The sequence below is a fragment of the Micromys minutus genome (assembly GCF_963924665.1).
Source record: "Micromys minutus genome assembly, chromosome: 7".
NCBI classification, from domain to species: Eukaryota; Metazoa; Chordata; class Mammalia; order Rodentia; family Muridae; genus Micromys; species Micromys minutus.
This window is the reverse complement of record NC_137976.1, coordinates 25,114,987-25,129,522: the sequence shown is the minus strand read 5'-3', so window position 1 is coordinate 25,129,522 and position 14,536 is coordinate 25,114,987. Positions and strand designations below refer to the sequence as shown.

General features: G+C 38.2%; 1 protein-coding gene across 1 annotated transcript in view; it reads left to right on the top strand.

The window, feature by feature from the left end:
* GBE1 (1,4-alpha-glucan branching enzyme 1) overlaps nucleotides 1–14,536 on the top strand; it is a 234,156-nt gene that overhangs the window by 168,488 nt on the left and 51,132 nt on the right. Inside the window, exons 11-12 of the mRNA XM_080918799.1 lie at nucleotides 3,207–3,317; nucleotides 4,332–4,503. Of these exons, the coding sequence (XP_080774925.1) occupies nucleotides 3,207–3,317; nucleotides 4,332–4,503 (283 nt within the window). The remainder of the gene's footprint in view (nucleotides 1–3,206; nucleotides 3,318–4,331; nucleotides 4,504–14,536) is intronic.

Below are 14,536 nucleotides of genomic sequence, written 5' to 3'. Positions count from 1 at the left end.
TGTGTGTGTGTATTTAAATAAGGTTTCCTAAAGGACCAAAGGCATTATATAAGCTTAGGTTTGATAAGCATGCTTTGAGAACAAATGCCTATAATTATGAGCCGAGTAAATATTAGGAATAATACATCTATATGAGTAACCTTAACTTCCTGATGAGCCCTTGCATGTGCATGAACTACATCCCGGAGACCACAGTGGTAGAAGTGTGGGGCTATGCTGAAGAACTCATAGGATCTGCTAAAGATGTGATTGACATTGTTACTCGCTGTGTTTTCTATTCTTCTAGGCATGTTCTGCTAACCTGAGCTCTAATACTGAGGTTATACCAACTTATCTCCACTTAATGATTCTTTAAACTAGAGCAGGTCCACACACAAGTATTATACAGTCTCTTAGGTTGCATGATTGTTGTGGTTCAGGACATTGAGAGATGAATTAAGTTTGTTACTATACAGTGTTTGTCTTTTGACATTTCTTCTTCTAGCATAAGGTTGCCAGCCCAAATTTCTTAAGCTTTCTAGTCTTTTGTATAGAATTATATTTTCCCTAAGTGCCAAATCCTATATTTTAACCCATTATTAAATTCTCCTCTATCCTTTGTCTGGGTTCAAGAATATATCAAAAGTATTGATCAACATAGAATTATTTCTCAGTCAATCATAGCTCACAACAATCATAATCTTTTTAGAATGTTGACAGTATTTTCTTCCTCTAAATCTTTAAAATTGTCTTTTAAACCCTTTAGAACCTTCTGTTCAATAGTAGGCAGTGTGTCATGAAAACAGAAAAAAAATAGCATCTAACGCCTAAGATCTGTTCACCTTGAATTCTGGAATCCTTTGAAGGCAAATGCCATTTCCTATTTTATGCAGCTACTTACATCTGTTTCTGCATCACCAAGTTTGTGGCCTTAGTTCATAAATCTAGAGAGCTAAGATACTGTTAAATCTTTGAATACAGTGACTTTTCTCTGATTTTATGAGCTGCATTGTTAAAAACCTAATTAGGGCCTGGAAAAAAACACTAGGTTCTTAGGAGCATTTGCTGGTCTTTCAAAGGACTGCACACAGTTCCCTATACCCAAGTAGTGACTCCTGAGTGAATGGCTATAACTCCAGTCCCAGGAGATCCAACACCCTCTTCTACCTTCTGCAGACAATGCATTCATGTAGAACACAGGCATTTGTTACACGTAAAACACTAAACACATAATAATAGTTTACATTTTTTTTCAAAATGAACTGTTGACAGTCACTGTCCCTCAATACCAGTGAAATAGAAAAATGTATTAAGAGAGTTGGAAAGTCTTTTTAGAGTATATGTGGCTTTTACAGTCATCTATGCAAACAACATGAATGAGACAGAACTTCTAGATTGCAGTCAGCATTTTGTTGCATACAGATATGTGTGCTACTCCATTTGTGTTCGCTAATACTCAGTTTATTAGGATATCATTACATTTTAACCATTGTCTTAAGCATTTATACACATTTGGAATACTCATTATATCTGGTTTCGTTTTGTCTGATCGGATTTAAATAACTGAAGCTCTCACATAAAGGTGCCAGACAGTTTTGCTGGAACTCATTTTCTGCTCATCCTTTGAGTATTCAGCATGATTTTTGATATATAAGCATAGACTTTACTTATGTTTTTTTGTGTAGATAAAGTTATATGTTCATGTGCACTTAGTAATAAATTCCTCCAAATTTACTAATTTGTGAACTTGCACAATGCCGTAATTAATGTGCCAGCATTGGTGCAGGTAAGCTGAGGAGTGCTCCCTTGCTGGCTCTGCAGACATCCATTTTATTCAGGTTGCCAATCACTTCTTAAACCTTAGCAATGACTATTGTGGTCTCCACTTGTATGGTGTATTTTACAGAATGCAGTATACAAGGTACACTTTAATTTGTAATATCCTGTGTTAGCATTTTCTCATAGCTAAAACCTCTGGAGATTTTGCTAAGATTTTTCTGCTCTCAAAAGTTTCATTAGTTTTCTGTTTATTTGCCAGTTGAGCACAGTTTTAGAAACTGGCTGCACCTCTCAGTTATGATCCCATCTTCAGGCCCCATTCATCAGAGCATCCTCTTCTGAGATAACAAAACGTTCAAGATGAGGACATACACAAAGACATGAATAAGAGACAACAGGAACCATGTGGCCTTCTTGAAGTTTTGCCCAGAAGCAAGTTTCCTTGATGCTTTGAACAGAGAGTTGGCCTGAGCAGAAAGAATACATTAAATAACAGAGAAACCGCATTTAGAAATAAAGTCAAGCAGCTTCCCGTTGAAGAAGCGAGGCAGGGAAAAGTTTTGCATGATATCCACAGAGCTTCGAAAAGAGAAACATCAAGTACCCAGTGGTAGACTCCAGTAGGGAGCAATTCATATGAAGGGAGAGGGTCGGCAGTGTCATGTACAGGAAGTATTTATCTAAGAAAGAGCAATTACTGACCCAGGAGCTGACCATCTGAGGTCTTAGGTAGGTCAGTAGCATCACAGCAGGGTTAGAGGGCAGAAGCCATCCTGAAGAAATTAAAGTGGAAAGAAAATCACTGTGCTCTATTAAGATAATAATTATTTTGTGGTAATTAGCATTTCCACTCTGAAATAATTGTTTTAATTATCATTGTTTATGAGTGGAATGAAATGCTGTTCCTGGTAAGGCACTTTTATCCAAGTCTAAAAATTTAGCAAGTGTATCCCTTGTGCGTGAAAGTTTCAAAAAAACCTAGTGTGAAATAATAGTAAAGTGGACCAAAATTCACAGCCAATCATGATGCCGCCATTATTACAGATAATAAAATGGTGGTAGTGATCTCAAAGTATAATTTAAAACGTATGCATTAAAAAAAAAAACCCTCACATCACCTGCTCACATACATGCATGGTATATTCTTTCACTGACCTGTGAAGAATTAAACCTTATAGACCAATATATAGCAAACATGAATGAAACCTTGAATTTTAGGCTTATTCATCACTTATGGATAGATAACGACTTGGCCCAGTTGCCATTTGTTTTAATTCTCTTGAATGCTTATGTAAATTGAATTTGAAGTCTAACTTTTTAACAAAGATAACATCATTCACCCTATCTACATGTCATATGGTTTAGAATAATACGCATGCCTGCAGATTGAGCCTTATGTGTATGCTAACCTGTGTTACTTAAAAGTTGGTTTTCTCTCTTGCATGTAGTTACTTAAGGAATTTAAAGATGAAGACTGGAATATGGGCAATATAGTATATACTCTCACCAACCGACGCTACCTGGAAAAATGTGTGGCTTATGCAGAGAGCCATGATCAGGTAATGAATATGGATAAACTCATTATTCCTCCATCTCTTATTCATTTTCCTCTTATTCTTTGTGTTCTCTTATGTCTCTAGGTACCATCAATTATAGTTACATACAGGTGGAACACATTTGTGTATGCATATACATCCACAAATCTACATTAGCAAAGCATTCTAAACTCACTTTATAGGTCTATAAATTACACTTCTCAGTTGCAGTACAACTGGCCACACTGAAGTTGCAAGTATTAACGATTTTCTGCTCATAAGAATAATAGTGGTTTTAGTCCACTGTGATAGGTTTCTCCTTACACTTTTTCTCTTTTCACCCTTTTCCTCCAAACCCAGAAATCTCCTCCCTTCATTGGTCACCCAGATGGCAATTGTCCCAGTTGGTTCTATCACCTCTGTTGCAGCATGAGCTATTTTGAAAGAGCAAGCATGGACTCATCACCCAGTTCTGTTCGCCGAGGCTGGCCAATCAAAGGCACTCGTGCAGGACCCATTTCATCCATTACCAGCTCTGTGCCTTTTATTCAATGCTATAGACCTGCGGCCTGTTTCAAAGGGCCACTCCCTTTCAGTCTTACATGTGGCCTCTCACCACTTCACCCGAGAGGGTCCCACTCATGTATCACGTTCTGCATGAAGTCACAATCGGGCATGGAAGACCTAGTTGCCTTGTGCTCTATATTTCAGTCAAGCATCAGGGCCAGCAGAAAGTATGTTCCCATTCGCCTTGTACTCCCACATTTGAATACCGTCACTGCTCCTACGAACTCTCAATAAATACAGGAAGTGAGGATGAGAGGCACCGTTTAGCAATTTAAAGCTATTTTAATTTATTTTATGTATGTGTAGCAAGCTTTCTGTATGTAGATCTTGGAACTTACTATGTAGACCAAGCTGCATATGAGTCGCTTGTCCTAAACATCCTCTGTAACCCCACACTATGCCACTCAATGTTATGACTGCTCACACCTCCTACTTGTGCCCTGCATTTACCTCAGGGAGTTGGTTTTGTAGGCACTGGTTGGTGACAAGACACTGGCATTTTGGTTGATGGACGCCGAGATGTACACAAACATGAGCGTTCTGGCTCCTTTCACTCCAGTGATTGATCGCGGGATACAGCTGCACAAGATGATTCGACTCATCACGCACGGGCTTGGTGGAGAAGGCTATCTCAATTTCATGGGTAAGTGTGACTTAGGTACAAAGTAAATCTGTGCTTAAGATATTAGCTAAGAGCAATGATGAAGAATACTTTGATTTGGTTTTTCAGATTAAATATACAGCGTTGAATTCTATTAAACATTTTTGTCAACCAGAGTACTAAACTAGTTTTAAGTCCTAAAATTACTGTCCTGAATTTCTTGATTCTGGTTTCATTTTGGTATTTTAATATTAATCATATTAAGCGTATTAAAGTTGTAGTTGTCAGATAATAATGTGTTAAACAAGTGGTTTGGATTTTCTCTGAGTTGGTTGCTCCCCAGGTCCTTTGTCACAGGAGTGAAAGGCATAGCCTAGAGACATTATTTCTGAAAGCAACAAGATGATAGATGGTCATTACCTCAGGAATGTTGAATAAGAAAACAAGAAAATTAACTAATATACTTCTATATCATTTTCTCTACAGCAGTCATCTGAATGTTTCAAATTTGAATTTTAGGAGAGTCAGTCTTCTTGGTTGGAGAGCAATTGATAAAACTACAAAACATGTCTAGGAGCCTGATTTGTTTTCCCACAAAATATACGCCTCTGTGTGTTAGAGTTACTCATTCTTTGAGAATTTTACACGAAATCTTAGGACTTTGAATATTTTCTTTTATGTGTAAGCTGTAAGTTGGCAGATAACCTCCAGAAAGTTCTAAGGTTAACCACTTCCTCTTCCTCAGTGTTCCTCAGAGTAAAGCAATTTCTGCAGAGATGAGGCATTTCCTATGCTGCCTAGATTATTAATCATAATATTTCCTAAACATTCATTTTAACACAGTAATTGTGTTCAGCCTAAGTAAGGCAGACAAGTGTTTATCCCTCTGGGAAACCCTGTTCATGAACTTGTGAATCGTAACAAAACAAACAACTGTAATTGCTTCTAACATCTACCTTTCCATAAGGTTGATTAATTGACCATAAGTGTTATCAGAAATGTAAGTTTGAAATTATTATTTTACATAGGGTCAATAGCTCTTCTCCACTTATTATTAATTCTATCTTTTATCTTGAAAAGAGATAGCTTCAATTCAAATGGATCCTTTAAATGAATCAGTCTATCTAGTACCTTATTTAAGTGTGGAATTCTTCTGTTTTCAAATCATAATCTCTTAATAGTTTTTAAATTTTATAAGTAAACTTGTTTATAAAATTTAGTATTTTCCTACTAGCTGTCATAATTTTAAATATCTTTTTTTGTCTTTATGTCCCTGCACTGCTTAAAAGCCTTTAGTATGTCTGTGTCCCCTAGGGGACCCGTTAGACTTGAATAAAGAGCAGACACCCCATCGCCTCCCCTGGGTCTCCTGCCTGATGGCTCTGCTCTGCCAACCACACTGTTTCCGGGTTTTTTTGAATGCCACAGGCTATTTCCCACCTGAACCCTGAGACATTTGTTCTCTCTCTGCTTGGGATTGTGGCAGTCAGACACTCTTTTCTTTGTGTCTTTTCTCCTTACTGTGTTTATTAAGTGCCCTGCAATGCTGCACGTTCTAGTGTTTTCAACTTACTTGCCTGTGACTTAACATAAGTCTTTGGAAATCTCTTGATTATGTGGCATCTTTGATAAACTCAGCAGCCATCCAGATCATTAAGGTTCCACTCTGCTATCTGTGAAGTGGGATTAGTACAGGTGGGGGGGGGGTACAGAGCTCCACACTGCCCTCCAGCAGTAGGCTATAAAGCTATGAAGTCATGCTAGTTTTATCTTAGGCATTAGTTCTTGGCCTCAGTGAGAGAAGCAGCACCCAAGCCATGGGAGACTAGAGGCCCCAGGGAATGGGGACACTGGCAGGTGTTGGGGTGTGGGGACATCCTCTTGGAGATGGAACAACAGGAACGGGCTGAGGAACTGGTGGAGGGCAGAACAGGGGGGGAGGTAATGACTGGACTGTAATACTTAGTATTTTAGCCAATATCAGAAAAAGCAAAACCTTATACTTTTTTAAGTTCACGCTTAGCCAGAAGGATCTGCAAATTGCTGAGTCCAGGGAATGGATCATGGGGGTACATATTGCATGTATTCAGGTATATCATGTTTCTTGAAGGCACTATAATAGACAGCTTCCCTGAGCAATATTTGCCTGTCAAGGTGACTGACAGGCTCATTTGGGGTAGAATATCTTTGTGATGATATAATCTCTGAGGCAGGTAAGAATGCCTTCTATCTATCCAGAGCCAGCGAGGGTATGCAGGCCATATTCTTGTAATGAAAAAAATAATATAACTGACTAGATTTAAAATGATGTTAACAATAATGATGATAATGATAATAGAAATAATAATGATAGAGCTGGAAAGATGGCCTAGCATTAAGAGCAGTTCCCAGGATCTTTTGCAAGGACTTGATTCTGTTCTCAGAAACGAAATTACAGTTCGAAACTGCCTGTAAGTGTGGTCATGTTCCCTTCTGACCTTATGCAACTATGTACATGTGGTACACATGTGTGACCCACATCCATACACATAAAATATGAATCAATCAATCAATAAGTAAATAGATCTAAATAAACCTACAAAATAGCCACATCCTCTATTTCTTCCTCTCATTCCCTATTTTAATCTAAGCCTGCTAATTTTCAACAGTCTAGATGGAAAGGAAAGATAATAATTATTTGTTCTAATCTATTAACACGTCTTGTCTTATATGTCTTTTGGGTGATATCTATGTGTCTATAGGATACAATAATTTAGAACAAAACAAATTTTATGTGATTTTATACTGTGTTTCCCCATTTGTGTACATTCTCTCTTTCTTTTCTCTCCTCTGTCTTTCTCTGTGTCTCTGTCTCTCTCCCTCCACACACACACACACACACACACACACACACACAAACACATTCACAGTCTCAAATGTGCACACATAAGAAGTCAAATGGGCTCCTTGCAGGCTCACCTTTCAAAGTGTCTTCTCATGTGATATGCACTACTCACAGTGACAAGGTAAATAGGGGATATTGCGTTCAGCAGGCAGTAGGAATCCAGCTGAGGTAGGAGACTTTGGTTATTGAGCTCCTTCTACCAAAAGAGTTTCCACTCTGAGATTCAGGAAAGCCATGTTAAAATCACAGTACGTGTTTGATGCAGTTGAAGGCTCTTTGAAATTAGAGTTCATTGGGAACATTAAGTGTAAAACAAATAAATGGGAAACATAAAAGCTTATTAGACAAAGGATTTATAGTGGTTTTGTTTGATTATTTAGGATTTTTGCCAAATTTAATGGTTTAAAAAAAAGAGGTAGGAATTGGAGATCAGTCAGTGTTTTAGAATGTTTATTATGCTAGAATAGAGAACTGAGAACTGTATGATCTTCAGAATTCATACAGACTATAGAGAGACATTAGAAGTTAGAAATATTTGATCATTGATTGGAAAATTATAATTAAAATTTATTGTGTTTTAAGTGTCAATTTTATGGTAAAAATATTATTGAATCTCTGATCTTTTTCATATAAAAACAGTTTTTAATTTAAAATGTGTTTATACCAGATAGCTGTATTACCAAATAGTTTCTTTATTTAAACAAACATGACTCATAACTTTATGAAAGCCTGTTTTATATTTTCAACAGAAAATATGGTTTTTGTCTATGTTTGTTTAGCTGGTTGTTGGTTTTTTCGGTTTATTCGGTTTTTTTTTTTTTTTTTTTTTGGACAAAACTATATTTTTTTTCAATCTTTTTTTCCTTTGGTGGAAACTAACTATGATTGTTGTTTTTCAATCAGTTTGCCCTTAAAGGGTCTTACCTTCTTTGTCCCTGGTTTGACTACATCCTTAGTTCACCAGCTGTAGAAACAGAGATGCAGGGTGACGGAGACTGTCATGTTTGACTACGTAAAACTTTGATCTGAGGGAACACCGCTCTTGTCACAGAGTTGGCTCTCTCACTGCTCTTTTCCTTTTCTTTATGGGAGCCCAGCTTACAGAAGAGTGATTATTAAATGGATACACCTTCATTTGATTTGAAACTTTAATGGGGCATGTGATCCATGGATCTACCTCAAAGTATAAATAATTCAATTTTTTCATAAAATAACAACACCACCACCAGCAACTACAAAACACATGATCTGGCAAAGTAAAATCAACAGAACCAGCAGGATTCACAACTGTAATAAATCAAGGTGATGTAGGAAGCTCAAAATGTGTGCTGTTCACTTAAAGCATGGATTTCCCAGGATATTGAATATCTCTTGCATAATTGGAACTCCCAACAAAATCCTGGATCAAGTGGGCTTATTGACTTATTCCTTCTCACATAATTAGTTCAAAGAAAGTTATTACATTTGTTGATTTGTTGTTCAATCTCTATCCTCTTTGATGTAGAAAAAGAGAATAAAAATTAAATTGTTAAAAATGTAAACAAGGAGCTCCATGTGCAAAAAAACTTCTGAAAATGAACAAACAAAAGAACCAACAGTATTTGTCAACTCCAAAATTTCTGTTTTGTTTCTATGACTGTGGTGGTTTGTATGTGCTTGGCCCAGGAAGTGGCACTATTAGGAGGTTTAGCCTTGTTGGAGTATATGTGTCAGTGTGGGTGTGGCCTTAATACCCTTGTCGGAGCTACCTGGAAGTCAGTTTTCTGCGAGCTGCCTTCTTTGGGACAAAGGATGGAACTCTCAGCTCTCTAGATCTACATGTGCTAGGATGCTGCCATTTCCCTGCCTTGATGATCATGAACAGAACCTCTGAACCTATAAGACAGTCCCAATTCAATGTCATCCTTAAAAGAGTTGTTTTGGTCATTGTTTCTGTGCACAGCAGTAAAACCCTAACTAAGAAAATGACCCTACCCTGCAGTTTATTGTTTCTTTCTTCTACTTTACCTTGCATCAAATTACGAGACTGCTTTTCTGTTAAATAGTTAGTTTTCTGATCATATACTGTTTAAGAATTTAAAAGTCCAATTATGTGCCCATAAAAACACCTTCTAACTCCCCCAAGAACACTCTGAAAAACAGAAGAGTTGTGTTTCTTTCTTCTTCCCATTATCCCATATATAGACAAGGTGACATATCCAGTTACTATTGTATATTTATGATTGTATTTTTAGTGTTTTAGAAACCTCTACCATTGGCATCTTAACTGAAGTTTGAAGTTAAACCTGGTGTTGGTCCAGTTGGAAGTCCCCTGTTCTCAGGACTTAGGGGCTTTGGAAAACATTTCCTCGAATATCATTTTTACATCTAGTTGCTTTTCTGCTGCTGTAATAGAATACTCTGACACAAGGAAGCTCAGGGTGGAGAGCATTTATGTTGGTTTATAGTCTTAGAGGGACAATCTTTAGGATGGCAGAGTCTTGGCAACAGTCAAGAAAAGCATGGTGTTAGGAACCAGAACTTGGTTGAACACATTTTCACACACAGATGTAAACGGGAGGGGTGTGTGTGTGTGTGTGTGTTAGAGACAGAGAAAGGTGGAGGGAGAGGGGGAATGGAGGAAGAGAGAGGATGAAAATAAAGAGAAGGGAGATGATAAGAAAGAAGAAGAGGAGGAGGAGGAAGAGGAGGAAAAGGACAAGGAAAAGAGGGAGAAGAAATTAGGGCGTGCTAGAAAACCCCAACACCCAAGGCTCCCCTCCTTCATGTTCTCTAACCTTCATGGACAACATAGTGACCAGCATGGTGGCTCCCTGGAGACCAATTGCTCAAAAACATACAGTCATTGGAAACATTTCATATTAAAACCACATCAAAGACTTTTAACACTTGGCTCACAATGTTGTGTGGAGCGGTTATTGTTTGAACAGAAGGGAATGGCTGCCATGGGCTCTGCTTTGCTGGTCACAAGGGTGTGTTGAACAAGGAGAAAAAAATCTTCCACATGGTAGATTTTGTAGGATAAGTCTCAGTTACATATTTTAACATTTCTTTCCAGTTGAATGCTTTATTCCTGAGTTTAATTAGAATTTATTGCTGTAAGGGAGTGCCTAGGAACATTTGAATTTTAGTGTTCAAAATTTACTTTTTGCCTAATAAGAAATAAGTAATGAAAAGAAATACCCATTGTTTTCTAGATGAGAATTGAGTTCTTGAAACAGCTTCCCACATGCTCTGGGAGCTGTGGCCAGGAGCGACTTCTGCATTTGCACTCCAGCATCTTAACTGAGCACAAAGTACATTTCTCTGGTTCTCTGCGGTCATGGCTGCTGAGGCTAGATCCTGTCCTCAACAGAAGACGTCCCTGGGAATGCAGGGGGTTCTTCTCTGAGGTCCAGAGAACAGTTTTGAAAGCCTCTAGCAACTTTCCCAATCCTGCTTGCAGTCACTCTTTCATGTGCAATGCTAAGTCCCCTGAGTGTGAGTGTTACGTTAGATCTGATCCTTTGATTCATTATATGTTTATGTAGTTATTTTTGTTCTTGTTTTACTTTTGACATTTTTCAAGTAGTCCTGGCTATGTTATAACTCAGTATATCAACCTAACTGATCTCACAGAGATCTTACTGCCTGTGCCTCCAAAGTGCTGCATTTAAAGTTGTGAGTCATCATATCCAGCTAAACTTTTGAGGGACAACACTTGTAGGAAACCCCAGTATTAATTTCTTTTAGGAATAACAGACTTAAATTGCAGGTCACTAATGCAAATCATGAAAGTACAAATGAATAATCGATCTCTCTCTCTCTCTCTCTCTCTCTCTCTCTCTCTCTCTCTCTCCCTCTCTCTCTCTCTCTCTCTCTCACACACACACACACACACACACAGGAACACACCCACACAATGTTGTTAAAATATAAGCTGGCATCGTGACTCAGCAAGTAAAGCTGGTTGCCACAAACCCAATTACCTGACTTCTAATCCCAACAACCCACATAACAGAAGAAGAAAAAGTGACTTCTTCAAGTTCTTCTGCTTGTCTCAAGCCTGATCTCATACCCACAAAACCACACACACACACACACACACACACACACACACACACACACACACACTCACTCACACTTATAATTAAAAAGTGCATCAAGAGTTGTTAGAAATAGACAAAGTTAAAATGCTCAAAGGACAGTGTTTCAGGTATGGACCACCTTTATGAAATAAATGGAATTAGAGCGTTCTAATTTTCCACTCACCTCCTTCTGTCCAAGCGCTCTGGTCCTAGGCTCCCTTGAGTCACTATCAGGATCACTTGCCAAGAGCTCATCATCCACAAACATGTTCTCAACATATATAAATGCAGGGGATCCCATATAGTCTGTGCCTCAAGGTGAAGAGCAAGATGGCTAACAGGACTGAGCGAGGCATTGGTGACTCTGTCATTGGCAGTGACACCTCCAGAGAGCCACAATACTGAATGTGCACTAATCATTGGCATGAATATGGCCATTCACCATCACATACAGGAATCCAGCCTTTCATAGAGGCATACAAGAAAATATCAAAGATGTCAAGCAATTACTCAGATCAACTTGATGTTGAGACCACAAAGGATACCACTCTCAGGATTGGAGCTACAGAATAAATCCTTGGCACTTTCATGAAACACCCTACTTTTACTTGTAAAAACTCAAAATCCAATGGCAGGGTTCCTGTCATGAATTACTGTGAGCATGAATGTACTCCACATAGGATTTTCTTTAAGGATTCTTGGGAATGAAAAATGTGAACAAAGTTGGCAGTTTCTTTGGATCACTCAGCTTCCGTTGTGCCTGGATATTCAGTGTCTCCTATAGAATATCAAGGCTTGAGACAAATAGAAGTATGCTGGCAACTCCTATTGTTCCAGTAACTTATGTGGAGTGGAGACACCTTTTTTTTTTTAAATGCCACATCAGTTTTCTAAAAGTCAGGTGTTGTAGACTCACTGGAGAGAATGCCCTTTGTTTTTAGCATGTGTAAGTGATTTCTTCTGTATTGTTCCTGGTATTACTAAGCAGAGTGAGTTCAGGTAACTTCTGCAGAAGGAAGTGCCTGTGAGACCAAAATATAAAAAGCAAAAATCAAAGTGTTAGTTGGAGTTGCAGTAATGGGTGTTAATAGACCGTATTATAGTACCATAGGCATCATTGGAAACAGCAACTTACATACTCCATCACTTTTCTTGGAAGCAGGTGCTCTGGAAAGAGCTGATTGAAAAGGGACCAAGTCAGTGGAGGCAAAAACCAGAGAACACTTCTTTTCAGATAAATAACAGGCCTAATAGTGGTGGGTGCGTTGTACTCTTTGGTGGTTCATAAACATAAAAAGAAATTAATATAATTTTAAGATGAGGTTTAAGAAATATTTGATTAGAACATTTAGTTGGGAAGGTGACTAGAAGTTTATCTAAAAAGATGATGTAAGTCCTACTACAGAAGTAGGCATTATATTAAAAGTTAAATTGTGTTAAGAAAACTCTGGAAATCCAGTTTGGGTTTGGTGAAGATAACTTGAATGAGGCAAGAAAGAACACTGATGGTGCTGAGGATGTCAGAGGAGGATTTAAGAGCAGTGAGGAGACAGGATAGCAAATGTAGAACTTCCGAGTCATGAGGAGCCATGAATCGATCAGCCTAGCTACTGACTCAGAAATATGATGAGTAATAATTAAGGTTTTGGCTGAGGCATCCAGGAGCTAGTAGTGCTCCTTACTACCAGGGAAAACGTGTTGGAGAGTCATATTATCGTGTAAGCAAGGACTGTTAATTCTAGACACATGATCAGCAAGCCACATTCAAACACAGGTAAATAGTTGAACTCATAGAATATCAAGTCTAAGAAATGTGATCTAGTTGTAGCTACCAATAGCTAGAACTATGAATGCCACGAGACAAGATCAAAAAATGAAGACCCCTTGCCCAAGAATAAATGACAGCACAGAGTAAGACCCTGGGGAGCAACAGTACCTAAACACGAGGAGGCCACTGGGGAAAACAGAAGGAATTTGTGATGAAGGAAGAAAAGACACTTGAGCTGTATCTTTACTGTTATGTTAACCAATGGCCAGATTTCAAATGAGCAATCAGACAAAACATGTGTTTTGCTCAGTTGAAGCAGCACAAAGTGATTCGGAGAGGTAAGGAGCTAAGAGGCTAAGAGGTACTATAAAATGGGCCTATGAGTGAAAGTCAAATGCTTCAAAACACATTCTAGCAAATGGTAGAGACCATGAGAATCAAGGTTTGCTTTTATTTGTTTATTTATTTGTTTGTTTATTTATTTATTGGAATGAGAGGAAGGTTAATATAGAAGACAAAGGAGGCTACAATTAACAGTTTGCACAATGGATGCATGAATATTAGTGTTTGTATAGAAGTACTACCTTTCCCTGAAGCAATGATGAAAAAGGGTTCAGTTGCAGTTAAGTGGGGAATTTCATGGAGGTGAAGGTCATGTTTATAGCTCAGGGAAATTATTTTAGTGTGGTAGAGAAGAAAAATGATGTCAGAAAAAGGAGAGAGGCTTTAAAGAGACATCTATGAAAGTGAAAATAGCAGAAGACAGGGGTCAGGAGGATGTGTACTTAATGCACATTCCCTTGGGGGCTGATTGGGACAACACATAGAGTCAGCATTGCCTGTTTCTTTCCCCTTACAAGGCTTCAGTTGATCAGAGATTAGAGTTGCCCAGAACCTGTCAAATAGGAAGGCATCCGTGAGGAGAAGGGAGCCTGGGACAGACTGGAGAACATAAAGATTTCAGCTACAAGTAAATGTCCAAGCCAGTGGGCGGGTTTTGACATCCTATATGGCAAGCAAGGTATCATGGACTGCGCCTGAGTATTATTGAGAGTCTCTGTACTGGATATCTTTATTGCTGTATAAATTTGTATCCCAAGCATTTCCTTTATATTTGTTCACAGAACATTTCTAAGTTCCTATATTCAAAGTATATATAATTGGTTTGTTTATACGGTAAAATAATGTTGACAGAGAACCACTTTGTTTATAATATGGGTCATCTGATATGTGTCCCTATGTTTCTTGTTTAGGAGTTTCATTATCGTGATGTTATTCTTGTTGCTCTAATGAGTGATACCTGTGGAGAAAGAGGCACAATTACAAACTGGCAATTTTCTCTCTCAGCAGTATTAT